This window comes from Micromys minutus (genome assembly GCF_963924665.1).
Source record: "Micromys minutus genome assembly, chromosome: 1".
Taxonomy (NCBI): Eukaryota; Metazoa; Chordata; class Mammalia; order Rodentia; family Muridae; genus Micromys; species Micromys minutus.
This window is the reverse complement of record NC_137969.1, coordinates 30,666,830-30,684,899: the sequence shown is the minus strand read 5'-3', so window position 1 is coordinate 30,684,899 and position 18,070 is coordinate 30,666,830. Positions and strand designations below refer to the sequence as shown.

Below are 18,070 nucleotides of genomic sequence, written 5' to 3'. Positions count from 1 at the left end.
GCTACCTCTATGTGTCCCACGAGACCCCGTCTAGAATATCAGCAAGGCTGCAGACTGACTGAATCTGTGTTGAGACGTCAGTCCCATGGCCTGAGGTGGGGCAGGCTCACTTTCCCCCTGTGTGCCCCAGAATCGTTTTCGCCACCCTCTGTTCTCCAGAAACAGAGCCTGTGGGGTAAGGTGGTCATGCCCAGGATCCCTGGTGGCTGCACTCATTTCAGGAGCTGAGAAGGAAAGAGAGTAGGTGGGGGAGGGATGGATATGTACATGTGTATATGTGTGACACATTTGTCTCTCAGACCTCCCAGCACATGCCAGACAGGCAGCTGCAGGGAGAGACTGAGGAGGTGTTCTGGACAAAAGGCATAAATGTCCTCCTCCTGGAGCCTTCAGGACTGTAGGTTCTGAGGTGATTTAGTAGCACCCCAGCAGACCTCGAGGCTTTGTCAATTGGGAGCTCCGCAGGTTTGGGGGGGTGACCAGCACACACCATGCAAATTACAGTGCAGGGCTCCCAACAGTGACCCCCACATCTCCCACAGCAGCTCAATAGAGGCCCAGCTCCATGCCCTACGACTCTGGACCAAGAGATTGACCCTGGTGTCCTCACAGCAACACTCAAGTGCCTGACACAAGCAGTAACTCAGGGAGTCTGGCCCTGTCACAGAGCTGGCACCTCCAGGGGTATCCTTTGAGCTGTAGCTCCACGCCAAGATACATTGGCCTTATGCCATTTTCTTCGTCTAGACTTGAGTTTTCAAAGCCTGGTTCAAGAACTTTCTTTTGTGCTGAGACTCAAAACTATCAAATCTCAGCACTGGGGATAACAGCCCCTTACCTGGGCTACTGCTGGATCTGACTTCTGGACCATGAATGTGCAAACCACACATTCTCAGTGTTGCTATTTCCAATTTGCCGTGGGCATTTGATGGATGAAGACAGAGACAAAGGACAGGAGAGCGTGTGGGCAGAGTATACCTGTGTTGTCTGTGGCTTCATGGGGACAGGAATTCAGTATCTCAAGAACTCAGCCCACCCTGGAGGCCAGACCCAGGCACCAACTCCACCGTGTGATACCTCAGATCTGGCCCAAGACAGCCGGACATTGAATAGGGGAAGCCAGAAAGTCTCAGACCTAGGATTAAGGGTCACAAAGCTGGGTTTTACACTGGAAAGCCCTGGCTCAAACTGTGTGCGGCCTGCTCTGGGGAGCTCACTTCGGTGCAAGAAACAATTTTCTCAGGGGACAGGTGTGAAGAAAGAAGCATCCCATGCCACCGGGTGGGAACAAGTATGCCCTTGATAAGTTGTGGCTCTAGGGGTGTGTGCAAGGGATGGAGGTGATGGTGAGATGGTAACAGCGATGACAGTGGTGCCAGTGCCGGTAGCATTGGTGGCGGTAGCAGTGATGAGGTGTTAGAGATGATGGCAGTAATGGTGGTGGTCGTGGTGATGTAATGAATATGATGTGAGAACAGTGACGGAGGAAGTGATGGTGGTGATGACTGTGGTGGTCATGGTGATGGTGGTGACTGTGGTGGTCATGGTGACAGTGACGCCACTGACTGTGGTGGTCATGGTGACAGTGATGCCACTGACTGTGGTGGTCATGGTGATGGGGATGACTATGGTGGCCATGGTGATGACTGTGGTGGTCATAGTGATGGTGATGACTGTGGTGGTCATGGTGACGGTGACGCCACTGACTGTGGTTGTCATGGTGATGGTGATGACTGTGGTGGTCATGGTGACGGTGACGCCACTGACTGTGGTGGTCATGGTGATGGGGATGACTATGGTGGCCATGGTGGTGACTGTGGTGGTCATGGTGATGGTGATGACTGTGGTGGTCATGGTGACAGTGACAGCACTGACTGTGGTGGTCATGGTGATGGTGGTGACTGTGGTGGTCATGGTGATGGTGATGACTGTGGTGGTCATGGTGACGGTGACAGCACTGACTGTGGTGGTAGTGGTGGCAATGGTGGCATGACAGTGATTACAGTGGTAGTGATAAGTAACAGTAGTGGCAGTAATGGGGTATCAGGGTGACAAGGATCTCCAGGATCCATGACTATGTGCTTCCTCCGTAGGGTCACTGGTGGGGAGCTCTTTGAAGACATTGTGGCTAGAGAGTACTACAGCGAGGCTGACGCCAGGTGGGTGTGGAACTTTCTGCCATGCATCCCTTTCCTAACCTCTGGCTCTTTCCTCATTCAGTGCCACACCTGCCCCTTCTGTAACCCGTGCCTGTCCTGTGTGTCACTGTCATTTCCATGGCCCCTCAGAGGTCAGCTGAGTAAAAGTGTCAGCACAGAGTGGGGAGCAGCCCGGCTCTTAGAACGGTAAAGAGGAGGAGCCCTGGGCGTCATCCTGCTTTTCTCTTGGACACCCCATCCACAGTCCATTGGCTTCCCACAGATAAGCAAGCAATGTGACGTTCTAAGAAAGACAGGCCAGGAGCCAATCCCCATCCATAATGTCCTCCGGAGCCACCTGGGGCCTCCGCCAGGCCTGAGCACAACATTGTATCAGTACTGCTGCTTTGGGGGCCCCACTCTGCCTGAGCGCAACATTGTATTAGTACCAGGGCTAGAAAGGCTACTACTGGTTCTCCAGGCAAAGCTCCTGAATGCGTGTCCACCTCACTCCAAGGCAATGGGAAAAGGCCAGGGAGACATGAAACCTTAGTTCAGGGCCAAGGGGCTGTTTATCCTCCCAGCTGGGATGCCAATCAGAGAACTGAACCCTAGACCCACAGGTCTCTGATGTGTGTAGATTCTTCATGAGTGTTTGAATAGTCCTTCTCACCAGGCAATGAAGGATGGTGGCCCAGAGGGGCCTGTTTACGGCTGCTGGGGACCAGACAGAAGGGTCTGTTTCTGGAAGGGCTCCTGGGGCCCATGTCAGTACCATCCTGACTGTGTCTTATCTCAGGGATAGCTGTGGATGGTCACTTTCTGCTTGTGGCCCTGGCCACTACTGCTTGGCCACAGAGATCGATGTGTTATTTAAAGGCGGGGGAGGCGCAGGGGTCCTTTCTGTGAAGTAGAGTTATGGGTGGTTTTAAATTTTCTACCTCTTCTAATTTTAAAGCTCATCTTTAATGAATATGCATTATATCTCTAATTGAGAAAAATGAATACTATTTGCATGAGCTTTCTGGGACTCCATTCTGAACTAGCAGGAAGTCTTGCTTTTCACTGCAGACCCCAAGTCCCTGTGGGAAACCATGAACATCCTGGCTCATTGTGGCCTCTTAAGTCTTCCCCATGGAGCCAGGCAGCAGAGGCCAAGCCACAGAGAAGGACAGGGCGGGACAAGCCTGTGGCCCCAATCCTCAGTCTCAGGAAATGAAGGGCACTGAGTCCTTTCAAAGGTTCCCCTAGGAAAACCATTGTGTTTTGCAAAATATCTTAGAAAAGGTCTGTCCTATAGACTGGAGGAAAATTTTTTCTTTTATTCTACTTATAAGAGAAAGAGAAAGCAGAAAGAGAAAGGGAGCCCCTTTCCCTGACCTAAAACGATAGGTGGGAAATGGGTGGATCATTAAGCTGGGAAGCTGTGCCCCTTTCAAGTAGCCTGTAGAGAGGGCGGTGGGAGGCGGTTGTCTGATACTCTCTCCTTATCAAAGTCTTCCAGCCCTTGGCTCTCCTCTATTCCTATAATCCCATAAACTGTGGGGTTCTCCAACCCAGGGGACTGATTCTATTATTGGGGTCAGTTCTCACTTCAAGAATACAGACCTGGAATCCACTCAGGGCCACACGACAGCTCTGGCCTTAGTCGATCTCTGAAAGGTCCACAGCGCCCTCTGGTGGCTCTAAGGTGCCTGGCCTGTATCAAAACCCTTCAATCCTGGATCCCCCTCCCCCCAGCCTTCTTGATGCAGGAGACAAATAGAGTAGACAACCGTGTCCAAGATCCATTGGGTCCAGGAGGGCTCAAGACAGGGAGTGGCTGGGAGCACACGAGGAATCCCCATAAAGAGGCTCCACCCCACTTGTATGACAGCCCCAGTACCTAAGGCCAGTGTCACTCTGTGACCCAGGCGTCTTTCTCAATGCAGCTGCTCCCTGCACTGAGGAGGGAGAACACACAGCTGGGACTTGGATCCCTGCGTTCTGTTGGCTGAACCTCTATGCTTCTGTCTTAGGCTTTGGTGCATAATGAGGAGTTTGGTTAGGTCGCCCATGAGGGTTGTTACCCCACACCAGGGTGGATCCCAACACTGACAACAGTACAACTGAGCACCAGGGAGATGGGTTGGCACCCTCTGGCCATACAGTGGAATCAGAGTTCTAATGCCCAGAGCAGGAAGACCGACAAGAGGGGCTTTTCTGAACCCATTTCTATCCAAGGAAGCTGGAGGTTCCTTTTTGAAGTCTTGTTCTTGCAAGTCTTAGAAGCCAGGCACAACAGCATGCACCGAAAGTCCCAGCCACTGTGATGCTAAGTCCCAAGCTGAGAATCCACAACGTGGCTTGACGGTGATGCAGGCCACAGAGTGACTTCCAAACTAAGACACCAGGAAAGTACTGACTGCCTGGTGATGGAGCTAGCATGGGCCAGAGCAGCGTGAGAAGTTCCTGAAGAAGGCTCCCTATGCTGCCATTCTCCGGCTGTGTGAGTGCCCTAGCCTGTCACAGGTGCTGTTGTCACTTTCCCTCCCACAGCTTGGCTCCACGTTCTTCTGGAGAGCCTTGGCTTGCCTGCCACTTACTCTGTAGTACCACCAGTGACCTTCTCAACAGATATGAGGGGCTTCCACCTACATGAGAACTGGCTTATGCCAGAAATGGAGGGTCACTAGCCCAGCAGCATGGACTAGACCTCTGGGCACCAAAATATGGGTACTTGGGGACCAGGAGGACAGGGCAGTGTTACTGCTAGGCACATGCTGCTGATGTTATCACGGAAGGAAGACCTCAGGGCCTGGCCTAGAGACCTGACTGGACATGAATGGCCTTTCTGAAGACTGAGCTTGAGGAAGCTCACTGAGGAAGGTGCCAACTCTGTCCCTCAGCATTTCCTGCAGTGGCTGGACCCACACTGGCGGGGTAGGCAGATGGCACTTCCCACTGACTGTGGTTACATGTAAATCAGTCCTTTGAAAGAACATCCCAGACAGAAGGGAGGTCAGCCAAGTAGGGCAGTGCAGACCACAGACATGGCTGGATACCTACAGCTTGTAGTCTTTATTTTCTCTAAATAGGGCCACGGGTCCCAGCTCTTTGTTCCATATAGTCTGAGAGGCCCCTCAGCCGTTGGGCAACTCAGCAGAGGCCCTCTGCACATGGCCGGGCCAGGGGAAGTAGTTTGGACTTAGAGCTGTGCCCCCTGTTGGTTCTGGTGTATGTGCATTTGGCCTATGGAAAGACTGAGCTCTACTCACTTGGGTGAGGCATTCTGTGCCCAGTCCTACAGGCCTTGACATGAACTCAGTTGACCCCAAACCTGCATGGGATGAGGTTTTCACCCTGAGTGAAAACCTGCCTGACTCTCTTGGGGACAAGAAGGAAAGGAGACAGGGCTGGAGAGATGGCTCAGTGGTTAAGAGCACTGATTGCTCATCCAGAAGTCCTGAGTTCAATTCCCAGGAACCACATGGTAGCTCACAACCATCTGTAATGGGGTTCAATTCTCTTTTCTGGTGTGACTGAAAACAGCTACAGTGTATGTGTATAAATAAAATAATAATTAAAAGAAAGAAAGAAAGGAGAAATAGGGGTGGTGTCGGACAAAATAGAATGTCACAAGAAATAGCAGTTCCTTGTGGTTATATGGCCCTTTCGAAAACAGCAGACACAGGAGAAGGATCAGGGTGGACCCTGGGAAAAGGCTAGGAAGAAGGGGGTCTCAAAGCCCCCATACAGATGAGAGGTGGTAACATTTTTGAAGGTTGCCTCCCAGATGTTGGACATGGTTCTTTCTGAACTCACACACTTTGGGTTCATGTCCATCAGATGTCAAGGGTGTGGAGAAAACTTGAATATAATTCACAGTGCTTTGCTGGTCATGTTCACGTGTGGCCAGCCTTGGGGATGGGGGTACTGTTTGAGAAGAGTTGTTTCCATACCCCAGGGAAGCCAACCTTTGGTCACGCCACTGTCCCTAGGGTGAAGTTCCATGGGACTCGTGCCTGGCTCCAGAGGATACCGGGGCTTTGGGGAGTTGAGCACAGGTCACGGGACCTCTGCATCCATGGGGCTGGTGGCCCTAAGCCTGATGTGTGGAAGGCAGGAAAGATCTGAGACTGCCATCAATAGATGTCACTAACTAGGAGAGAGCTGGAACAGAGGGCACTTCTGTGCTTAAGCTGTCTCCTGGCTAGAGAGGCACCCTGTCCAATAGTTGTCCTTGTGTGGATAAGGCTGGGCTGATGGACACTCAGCTGCCATATCTATTGAGATGAAGAAGCAGGCGGTAATGCAGCGTTGCCACTCCAAAGCAGGGAGGGTGATTCACACAGCCCACACTCATGCTCCTACCTGCCCGACCGTTGACAGGGTTCACTTACAGCTGACATCTCTGCCCACAGCTTAGGGTCCCTTTAGCCTAATTCAGCCTTAAGAGAGGTAAGCTGAAACCAGAGTGTTTCCCTTCTGAGTTACTGCTGTGGATCTGGTTCTGATTTCTAAGCAGATCTGGGTCCAGCAGGGGAAGCAGAGCAAAGACTAGAAGAGATGACCTTGGGGCTGAGGAAGGACTCCCTTGTGGCCAGCATCTCCTTCTGCCATGATTCTCCCTCATCTTCCTTGCTCCCCCCAGGCTGGGGATTGAACCCCAGTACTCCACAGCACGCCTGCCTTTCCCATGCCTCCCGTTGCTGCTCCCCTCCCTGACCACCCCAGGACCATTCAACTAACTTGCCTGCTGTTTGCTATAGTCACTGCATCCAGCAGATCCTGGAGGCTGTTCTCCATTGTCACCAAATGGGGGTCGTCCACAGAGACCTCAAGGTGAGTTTCTTCTCTGCTCTGTGACAGGTTGTCACCCACACCTACAAACTGTGTAACAGGAGGTGTGGCGTACGAGGGAGGTGGGGTGTGCAGACTATATGCTTGCACGAAGAAGTGTGAGTGCATGCGTGTCCGCATCTAGACAGGGCCACGTGCACATGTGTGTACATCGAGGCATGAATGCATGTATATATAAATAACTGGGTACGTAAATGCATGTGTGTGCACATACGTGAGCTATAGCTGCACACTTAACAACCCAGCTCCTTGATCACTTCTAGAACTGTCCAGTTAACAGATGTATACTCAGAGTCTCACTTTCTAGTCTTCTACCAAGAAGGAGCTCTCAAGGCTGGGGACACAGGTGACTTGAGGCAGGGCGAAGAGAACAGGAGTGGACTGGCTTAGCCAATTCCTCTCAGATCTCTCTCCAGTTCTATGATGCCCACAGCTAGACTAGGCTCCATGCTCTGTTCAAAAGAAAATCTGCAGCTTGGTGTGGTGGCCGGTCCCTTTAATACCAGTGCCTAGGAGACTGAAGCAAGAGGCTCAGGAGTTCAAGGTTAGTCTAGGCTACATAGCATGTTTGAGGGCAGCCAAGTCTACATGAGACCCTGTCTCATGAGATAAAAACAATCGACTCTGAGCTATCTAAAGACCCCTCCCCCACTCCCTTCTCCCCTGCAATCTCTCCTCTTCCAAGGCCTGGTTCAGCCTCTTGTTGAATCCACCTGTAGATGCCAGTCCTGGCCTGAATGTCTTTAAGGCCAACCTTCCCCTGAGCCTCAGTGCTAACTGGGATGGTCACTCCTTTCTTAGGCCACAGGCTAGAGACCAGTCTTTGCAGCCTTTCTGGGGATGATGTCACACAGAGCAGGCCCAGGATGCCCCCTGCATGTCATCATGCTCTGTCATACCTGGGTCAGCTGTGTACAGGACCCTGAGACAAGGGGGTATATGTCAGTGATTATATGAGGGGCGGACACTGCGCTTGCACAGAGTTAACACTGAGGCTAAAGCATGTGTCCCCTCATGTCTCTAGGTTGGGCAAACAAGACCTTCGTTTTGAGAGAATACAATGTCCCTCCTTTCCCGTAGGGAATCCCATCTTGATGAGGCAGACCCATAGATGGCACAGTGCTAGGTTGAAGCTACACGGTCAAGACAAGGCAGGAGAGAGCGTGTGTGGCTGGTTTGTCTCAGATCATGGTTGTGAAGGAGCCCGAGTGCAGCTCAGCCTCCATGGCCCAACTGCTACCTCCTCCAAGGTCCCAGACTTTCTTGCCCTGCACTTTCTAGAGTTCCAATGCGATTGACATGTTTTCAAGGTGGGAGCAGAGAGCTTGGGGCTCCTGCCATGCTCACAATAACAAAATGAAAATGGACAAGGCTGAATGTGACCCCTGCCTATCACCAGAAGGGAGGAGGTTCTAGATCTGTAGCTTTGGGCTTGCTTACTTCATACCCACAGCAAAAGCTCCAGCCTGCCATGGGCCCGTAGTACCCAACTCAGGAAGCCCAGGTCTTTCTTTGCAAGTGGTTGGGCATACTTTGGTTCCAGGAGTCACATTAAAGCCATGTGAAGTCTGAGAGGAATAACAAAAGCAGGCTGGGTGGCAGTTTGTGGTCTGGCTGCAGTATGATCTCAGGAGTGAGGTGCCTCTATGGAATGTTGACGGTGTGAACTCACCAAGGGGACCCCAGAGCTGAAGTCCTAGTGGTCAGAAGCTGAATGCTGCCCAGACACCTGGTTTTGGGGAATTGCTATGGTTAGAGGTTAGACCAGGGGAAGCAATAGCAGAAGGGCCACTCTGGCCACTTCTTCAGGACAAAAGAAATGTCCCTCCAGCTGAAGCAAGAATGATTCTCCATGAGGGTGCGTTTCCCACTTGTGGATGCAGACAACCAAGTGCCCATGGCTCCTGTCTGTCTGATGGAGTAGTGTGACTGGGGCTGGGTGGGACTTGGGTGTTCCTCCATGTTCTGAGAAGACCATTGCCCAAGTCCCTGAACTCTCCACTGTGTCAGAAAGGAGAGGGCAAGATTGGCCTCTATCGGTGAGGCAGCCCTGCAGCCCCTCGCTGGAACTGTTGTGCTTGTCTGTGAGGGTGAACTGGAGGTTCCGTTCCTATTTTAGGAAGCAGAGTATCCAAGTTCGAACTGAGCTCCAACTTCCCTTAGAATGACTGGGGCCGCTATCCTTGTCCCCAGAAAGGAAGTGAGCTCCAGGTCTAGAACACTCACGTTGGGAGGCATGCTGTGCCTCCCTGTCCAGCAAAGTGCTGCCATCTCTGTTTTGTCCCCTGCCCCTCACAACTGCTCATGGTGTGAACGCTGTGCCCTGACGGCTCTCTCCCTGTAGCCTGAGAACCTGCTTCTAGCCAGCAAATGCAAAGGGGCCGCAGTGAAACTGGCAGACTTCGGCCTGGCCATCGAGGTTCAGGGAGACCAGCAGGCATGGTTTGGTGAGTGTCAGGGGGCGGGCAGGGGGCTGGCAGTTCCTCATGGCCCTTCATGGTCCCTTCCCCTTTGATAGGATTTGCGGGGACACCAGGCTACCTGTCTCCCGAGGTTCTTCGGAAGGAGGCATATGGCAAACCTGTGGACATCTGGGCATGTGGTAAGACCTGCGTGTGAGAGGTTGCATGGTGAGTGTGTGGTAGCGTTTCTGGGACCATTCCCTCTGCTCCGCAGTGTGCAGGTGGCTGGCTTATCCTGCCCTGAGCCAAGTATGCGTGTCATACCTGCCTCTGGGCTGCCTTAGCAGGGATCTCACCCGGTGACTACGTTTACCAATGTGCCCCAGGCCATTATGTTTGTCTGCCTGTGCTCATTATAGGTCTGTGCCCAGAGCAAGTGGACACCAGGATACAGGGACCAGGGGCTGTCAGACCACAGGGCAAGGTGGCTCCTTAGGTGGGCTCTTCTCTTTCTGGTGGGGATACAGCAGAGGCTGGCCAGGCTCCCTAGTGAAGCCGGGTGGGGAATGGAACAGGGACTAGAGACTGTGTCATCCCTCCATGGCGGAGGGGCACAAAGGGACACTGAGGACTGACCCTGGTGCCCCCCAGGGCTATGCTGCTCACCTCATCATTCACAGGGGTGATCCTGTATATCCTGCTGGTGGGGTACCCACCTTTCTGGGACGAGGACCAGCACAAGCTGTACCAGCAGATCAAGGCTGGGGCCTACGATGTGAGTGGACCCCGGTGTGGAGGGTGGGGGACACCACACCCTGGGTCTTCCCTCCTCTCCATGGCCTCGGCCTCGGGGGAGGGGCTTCAGCCTTGCCCTGTGCCCCACTTCCTTCCGTAGTTCCCATCCCCTGAGTGGGACACCGTTACTCCTGAAGCCAAAAACCTCATCAACCAGATGTTGACCATCAACCCTGCCAAGCGCATCACGGCCCATGAGGCCCTGAAGCACCCATGGGTCTGCGTAAGTCACCCTTGGCGACCTCTCGGGGCCAGTTCCTGGTGGGTCTATCCAGGGCTCCTGAGATGGCCCTGGGTTTCTGTTCCTTGTGTCTGGTCTGTGAAGGACGAGACTTGAACTTGGAAATAAGTTGGGGACGCAGGTGGAAACAAGTATCTCTTGTTGTCGTGATGGCTGGCCCTAGAGTGCCACCACCCTGAACCTCTCTCCTAAGCCTCCTTGGTTTCCCCTCTGGGGACAAGGCTGATACTTCTAAAGATCCTCACTGCCCTGTGACTTCCTTTCTCCCAACAGCAACGCTCCACAGTGGCCTCTATGATGCACAGACAGGAGACTGTGGAATGTCTGAAGAAGTTCAATGCAAGGCGGAAGCTCAAGGTAGGCAGGACTCAGTTCCCATCCCTGTGTCCTGGGGGGTCCCATGCTGGAAATAGGAGTGTCAGTAAGACCTGAAGAAGAGGAAGCAGGAGACACCCCCAAATCCATGCCTGTTCACAAGTCCAGATCAGAGGATTCCAGATGCTGGACCAGCCCAGAGGGTCGAGCTTGGCTCTGAGTGCAGAGCTGGTTGCTTCAGCATCCTGAGGGCCAAAGAAGTGCTTGTCCAGAGTAGGTTTGGTAAAGGGCAGAGCAGAAGGTGAGCCCAGCAGGTTAGGGAGGCAGGTGGACAGTGCTGATTAGGACAGAGTTAGAACCATTGCTTGACTGGGCTTCCCCAAAGCCCCAAGGACAGCCCTGACTGCCCTGGGCCTGGTAAAGGAATGGTTCTCAACTTGTGGGTTGAGACCCCTTTGTGGGTCACACATCAGATGTCCTGTATGTCATTCATAACATAACAGTAGCAGAATGGCAGTTATGAAGTAGTAACGAGCTAACTTTATGGTTGAGGGTCACCACGACATGAGGAACTGCATTAAGGTGTCATGGCATTTAGGAAGGTTGAGAATCACTGTGCTATCCTGGTGGCAGAACTTCCTGGCCATGCCCACTTCTCAGGAGTCTTGACACTGTGATTTATGGACCACGTGAGCTTTAGCTATGGGTGTATGGCTTCCCTCAGTGCAACTGCTTGGCTCTGGAACTCTTCTCTGGGGGCAGAGACAGAAGACACTAACAAGGTGGCCCTGTCTCTGTTTCTCTTTAGGGAGCCATCCTCACCACTATGCTGGCCACACGGAATTTCTCAGGTGAGACATTCTTCTTCAGGGAAGATGGTGTCTGAGTACCACCCTCGTTCTACAGCAAGCCCCCTTCTTCTTCACCGGCCTTCGGCCCCTTTCCTCCAGGCTGACAGGGGCCCAGCTTCTGTCCTCGCCTCTAAGATCCTCCGCCCAGAAGGCCTTTTGGCTCTTCTCGTTGGGTAGCTACCGAGGTCTGCTATGCCCAGTCCTGCCTCCTCCGTGTCGTTAGGTCTGTGTCCCTCACTTGACACCCCAGTGTCTGTGCTGCCAACACCTGGCCTGCCACCTGTATTCGTCCAAGCATCTGTTGGGCAGCCCTGTGGCCTCCTTGTCCTCGGTACTCTAAGCATTGTGTTGTGTGTGGGAGAAGCTGAAGTGGGGGTGGGTGAGACTGAGATCTGCGCACGGGGTGACTTGTAGGTTCTGGACAGGCCGCCTACCCTGGTTGTTCGGGTGGGTGATGGGAAAATGAAGTCTCGAGGGTCTGTTAGAGACCCATGGGGCCCATCTGGGGGACAGTGTTAGCCCCAGTGCCCAGACTATGTCTGTGGCTTCTTCGTCGTCGTCTGACACTATGTGCGAGCGTTCATCGTCGTCTCTCCTTGTCCGTCTGCATCTGGCACCCTGCCTCCTGTTACTTGGCTGTGATGCTGTACTGCCGGGAATGGGCACACAGTCACACCAACACTAATGGGACTGTCCTGTCTGCTGTGTGCCCCGCATGCCCCACAGGGCACAAGAAGCCCCACTGGGGCGTTCTAAGGAGAAAGGAGGCAAATGCTTTTCAGTGTCTATCGGCCCAATCTTGTTTCACTATCCTGAGAAAGGGATTCTGGAGCCATCCCCCACCTAAACTTTAACTCTAATCTTCTTCTGCTTCCTTTGTCTCTTCTCTTTCCTCACCTCGCCCTTCCCCACGTCTGTGTCCGCCCCCTTCCCCCCCCTCGTCTCTAACCCGGTGCTAACAGTGGGCAGACAGACCACCGCTCCGGCCACAATGTCCACCGCGGCCTCCGGCACCACCATGGGGCTGGTGGAACAAGGTAGATGTGTCTTGCCCAGTGTCCACCCGCTCCTGCCCATCCCTCCTGTTGGCATGCAGCCCCCCTGCTGCACGCAGCCACTGGCCAGGTCCCCAGAGCCTCCCCAGAGGCTGGCAGCCCCCTGGGAGCTCTGCTCCTGTCACATCCCAGCAGAAGCCTCACCCTGGGCAATAAGGCTGCCCCTCTCTCTGTCTCATTATCTGTAAGACAGAGGTCGCATCAAACCCCAGACACATTTGCCTGGGACCCTTGGTCCTGGCCTCTGGAAGTCTGGAGACCCAATGACCCTGATCTCACAGGAAGCCACTAAGCCCACTAATGGAGGGTCTCAGTCTGGAAAGAGGAGCCCTTGGATCAGGGTTTGGAGCATAGGCTGCTGTCCCAAGGAGCTGTAGGGTCCAAGGGTCTGGTGGTCTGTGCTACAGAGTTCCCCAGAGTGAAAGTAGGGGTGCCGTCAGTGTCTGGAACCGAAGGGTTCTTTCTAAAGACTCTTCTTACTTGGTCCCAGACTCTCTTTGTCAATTTGTTCCTTTGGTGGTGTGGGACCCTCTGAGGGCTAAGTGACCCAGAGCCCTCATCATGGGCTCCATAGCCACCGTCCAAACTGAATGCTAGCTAGCACAAGGTTCAAGCAGCCACTGAGCACAGGCTTAAGCCAAGCCCTGAGTGTCAGCTGAGGCTACAGCATGGGTTTCACAGCCTGCTGAGGACCAGCCCTTTCCACATGCCTGCCGGGATCCACCTCACACCACCAGGACCACAGCAACGCTTTGCCAGCTAGAGAATCCTTCTCCTGGGGATGCTTAGGTCACTCTAGGCAGGTCTGTTCTGCCCACAGGGCCCCAGTGCGGATGGTCCCAAATCTATATTATATAGCCTTTTTGAAGTCCATGAGGGGCTCGATTTTTTTTTTTTTTTAAAGATAAAACTAGTGGCTGCTAGGGAGGCCCTATTGCCAGGGGACAGTGGTGTGAGACAGGTCACCTCTGAGCCATGATCCACCCAAGACTTCTGCTGCAATGCTGGCCTGCCTGCAAGTGAGCGAGGGCAACCTTGCATGAGGCTGCCTGCATGTTGTGGCTCTGCCCAGGTGCTGAGGGTCACTCTGTCCTGGAGGGAGGTCAGTGCATGTCAACAAAGCTCAGCATGGCTGTCCACTGTGACTAGATAGAGGGCAAGGCAGAGCTGAAGGTCCCAGCTACTCCGTTAGGGCACATGTTGGGGGGTCTTCCCTCCCCGTGATCCTGTCCGACATTCCAGTATCTTGACAGCAGGAAAACCCTGGCTGTAGAGCGTTTTTTTTTTTTGCACTTTGGCTTCTATCACCCCTCCCCCATCGAGCAGATATGCGCAATAAAGTGCCTTGTGACTGTCAGGCTGGCCGTGGGTTGGAGGTAATTGCTTGGCCTGAGGCCTAGAAAATGGAATATGCCCTCCTGGGTTGGGAGTACAGATCTGAAGAACCCCCAACTCTAAGTATCTGGAATCCCATGGTTGCTTAGTCCACTTTTGGCTCCGGCTGCACCTTCGAAATCCTTTTGACTTGAGACCCTGTAGAAGTGGCTTCTCTTGCGTGAGGTTCCTGGCTGCAGAGAATCGTAGTTAATCCAGGGCAGATATGGGAGCTGGAGAAAGCCAGCCTCCGGGGAGCTTATGGCCACAGCCCATGCTGTGTCTAACGCACATGTAGGCTACTGGTGAGAGGAACGGGAAGTGCTGGAATGAAGCTGATGTCTGCCTGGGCTTTCTAGGCCTGAGCCATAACCATGACTCTTCTGGGTCCGAGTGTACTATAGCATGCTTCGTAGTAAGGTGCTCACCGCCAAAACCCATGTCCTCTTCCCACAGATACCATCCCCAGTAACACAGCTAGAAACTGTGGTTTTAATAGACGTGGGGACTTAAACGGAACCCTTTTAAGATCAAAGACAGTCCTGGGATCTCAGCAGCCCTAACCCTTCTGGTGTGTCGTTCCCTGTGAGAATCCTCCAAGGATGTCTGAGGGATACCAAAACACCACTACTGGATCTCAGACCAATATTGGCCTTCACTAGGTTCCAGCGCAGAATCCAACAGGGGACATGTTGGGTTGGCTGTGTGGTCTGCTGAGGGGCTGGGGGTGGGGTGGGGCGGCAGATCAAGCCTGCAAATGGCCTGTTGAACCTATTGAAATTGCCACCTCTTGGTAATGTTCTTCCCTTGCTGTCCAGAAAGCCATAACAAGTATCCTCAGGACAGGACAGTCCTACCTCCTTGGACTCCAGGGAGGGTCCCATCTCCAGCTTTGTCAGGCCCAAGTGTTGGTAGAGAGCAGAGAGCAGCTATAAGGCTACAGCCTTAGCTGTTCAGGAGTCAGTACACTGCTAAGGAAACCCACGCTGCTGGGGCAGTGCAGGTCTCTAGGGATGAGCCATGTAAGAAGATGGAGGAGAGAGAGCCGTAGAGGAGGAGGGCTATGTGGAGCAACTCTAGGGAGGGTCTAGCCACATATCAGAGGTGTTTCAAAGTCCACTCTAGAGAGAAATAGGGAGTCAGCATTTGTAGCCCTGGGAACACCCCTTGGGGTTACCCTGGGACTTAAGGTCTAGGGAGTCCCAAGCCTGTAGATGACATGTGGGGGGCAGCTTCACTTCAGAGAGACCTGCTTGTGACAGAATTATTGAGACAAGCACCAAAACCATGATGGCGGATGGCTGTCAGGAACCAATGCCCACCACAGAGGTACTCTCCAAAAGCCCTTCAGGTTCTAAGACGGTATGTGGCTTCAGGTAGCCATGTCCCCATGTCCCAGTATACAGAGCCTGGCTGTGGTAAGGGGCTCAAAATGTGTCATTTGGCTAGGGGGAGAGAGGTAGTCAGCAGGCAGCAGTGGGGCCCAGGTCTGGGCTCTGGATAGAGCCATCCTCAGAGCTGTGGGCACACAGAACCCTTCAGAGTTTTACTGTGTGACCTACAAGTTTTTGTTTCTAATCACAGCAGTGGCATTGCTGCTGTGACAGAGACAAAGTTTGACTATGTTATAGCCCCAGGACCCAATGTGCTGTCCCCAAGTCCCCACCATGCCTGCTGTAGGCAGGAGAGCCTGAGGTCAGGTATGGTCAGCCAGTGTCTAGCTGTACGGGATGCGTGGGGAAGGGCTTTGGGGACAAGGGACTGTGTACCACGCTCCCTGTGCTATGCCAGCCGTGACTGCCTCTAACCTGCTGTGTTGGCCAAATAGCCACTTGGTTCTTCTTGGGGACAGGCTGGCTTTGCTGCCCTGTGTGGGGCCTTTCTGAACCAACACAAATCTTGTTTTCTCTCTCTTCCTCTCTTCCTTCCTCACTTCCTCCTCTCCTCATCTTTCCTTTTCTGTAAGGTAAGCTGACTTTCTCTCTCACTCTCTATTTTTTTATTGTTTTAATTCTATAATTAAAACTCTTAAGCTCTGCTCTAGCGAGCACAAGTCCTGGGACTGAAGGGTGGGGCAAAGGCAGGACCATCCTGATCTCTGAGGGAAGTGATGGAACCAAGGGTTCCATTTCTGGGCCCAGGTGTCTGCCAGGGCTCATGGGCAAAGAGGTTGGTGTTGGCCTCCGTCACGGCCACCAAGAAGTAGCCTCCCGGCAAGGGTGCCATTCAAGGGGAGGACAGGGAGGCCAAGCGGTGTAGCCCTGGTGCAGAAGTTTGTTGACCATCAGAAGGTGGAGGGTGGGGGCTGGGTCAAGCCCTCTGGCATGACAGCCATCTTTGGCTCACCATCCTAGTGAGAACACAGGAGTGCAGAGGGCAGGGCCAGGTTGAGCATGCCTTTCCCTTTGCATCCTGATGCCTTCCGATCCTGACCCAGCACCGTCCGGGAAATGGGAGGCAGGGCAGATCATCCTGCCTGCCTTTCAGGAGTCATAGGCACAGAACAAGGAGGCTCCTAAGTGCCTTGGAGGAGCTCCTGAACCATTGAAGATGCTGGGGGCAGGGTGGTCCCGGATGAGGCTCCCGGGGCAGCTTGGCTCAGCAACCCTGGAGGTTCTATGGCTGCTAGGGCCAGGGAGGTGGGAAGGCCACACCTGCCTCTGGCCTCAGGTTATTGGACCTCAGGTCCTGGGCTTTACTCCTGAAGAAAGGGAGGGTGTGGAGGAGGGATGGGATCTACAGTGACCTTAGGCCTGAGGAACTCACACGATCCCTCCTTCCTTCCCAATGCAGCAGCCAAGAGTTTACTCAACAAGAAAGCAGACGGAGTCAAGGTGAGACACCACCCAAGCCCTTTGTGGGTACAGGGGAGGATACTAGAACCTGGAGCTTTTCTTCTGGTCCCAAGGTTCTATCTTCACCATGGCCCAATAGATGCTTGAGTAGGGAGGGTACCCTTTCTTCCCTAACAATTCTTTATCCCTCTCTCCACAGCCCCAGACCAACAGCACCAAAAACAGCTCGGCCATCACCAGCCCCAAAGGATCCCTCCCTCCTGCTGCCCTGGTACTGAGCTCTGCCCCTGCCTCATCTCACTCTCAGAGAGGCCCTGGGAGGCAGGGTCTGGTGAGACTTCCCGTCTCTGGCCAAACCAGTCCCACATGGAAACTGAACAGAATTTGGGGGGGGGGGAGTTGGATGCCAAGAAGATAGATCACTGTCAGGGTACCCCAGATCAGTCAGATATAAAACTCCTTGGTGAGCCCTTCCCTGGGACCCCCAGGAGCCCAGATGCTGGTGAAAGAGATGGCTTCCCAGTTTGATGACTTCTGGACCACCTTACCTTAAGAAGCTCTAGTGAGAAGCAGTCTGGATGCCACTGAGGGAGGCCAGCGGCCTGCTGTGGATCCCTGTCTTCTGCAAGGACCTCACCTTAGAGGGGCCCAGGCTGGGCTCTTCAGCTTTTGTACCCTGGAGTATTGCATCCTCAGTTTAATGGGGAATAATAGCAAGGCTATGGTGGTGTAATGGGGAAGTGTGTGGTTGGAGGAACAAGGCTTGCCCACCTGTGACTACCTTCGTCAGAGCCATATACCATGTTGGTCTGTGGATTACAGAGAGGAAAGCTTGGGGAAACCCCTGCTGAGGAGGGCTGAGGGTGCCCGTGATACCCCTACTATATTCTTCCTTGTTCCTTGAGAAGGTACTGGGCCATTTCTGGCCTCCTCGCCCTGAGTGACTTTTGTTCAGGTTAACCTCACAGCTGGTCTTCCCAGGAACGGGGAATTGTAGTCTCAGGCCTCAGCCTTTTGAACCATGGATCTCAGGTGTTTGCTGGTAGCATGCTTGGTATCACCCACGGGCCCTATGCAGGTGTTCCCCAGAGGAAAACTTTGACAAATCGGGGAGCACCGAAGAGAACTTCCTGACTAGAGTTGGAGAGCTGCTCGGAGCAGTAGGGTTATGGCAGGAAGGTGCCAGGCGTCAGCTCACCTGATGCCCGGGGTGGTTCACACCGGCCTCACAGCCAGCCCCACCTTGACCCAGTCCATCCCAT

General features: G+C 53.5%; 1 protein-coding gene across 7 annotated transcripts in view; it reads left to right on the top strand.

Annotated features, from left to right (window-relative positions):
• The window catches only part of CAMK2B (calcium/calmodulin dependent protein kinase II beta), an 89,623-nt gene that overhangs the window by 57,932 nt on the left and 13,621 nt on the right, over positions 1–18,070 (top strand). For 4 of the 7 annotated variants that reach the window (XM_080930513.1, XM_080930510.1, XM_080930511.1 and 1 more), the window contains exons 5-15: positions 2,094–2,159; positions 6,890–6,962; positions 9,325–9,427; positions 9,499–9,582; positions 10,063–10,157; positions 10,278–10,400; positions 10,692–10,775; positions 11,542–11,584; positions 12,547–12,621; positions 16,810–16,847; positions 17,008–17,079. In XM_080930513.1, coding sequence (XP_080786639.1) covers positions 2,094–2,159; positions 6,890–6,962; positions 9,325–9,427; positions 9,499–9,582; positions 10,063–10,157; positions 10,278–10,400; positions 10,692–10,775; positions 11,542–11,584; positions 12,547–12,621; positions 16,810–16,847; positions 17,008–17,079 — 856 coding nt within the window. Of the gene's footprint in view, positions 1–2,093; positions 2,160–6,889; positions 6,963–9,324; positions 9,428–9,498; positions 9,583–10,062; positions 10,158–10,277; positions 10,401–10,691; positions 10,776–11,541; positions 11,585–12,546; positions 12,622–16,806; positions 16,848–17,007; positions 17,080–18,070 lie in introns of all 7 variants that reach the window. The other 3 variants (XM_080930514.1, XM_080930512.1, XM_080930509.1) reach the window with 1 other exon arrangement.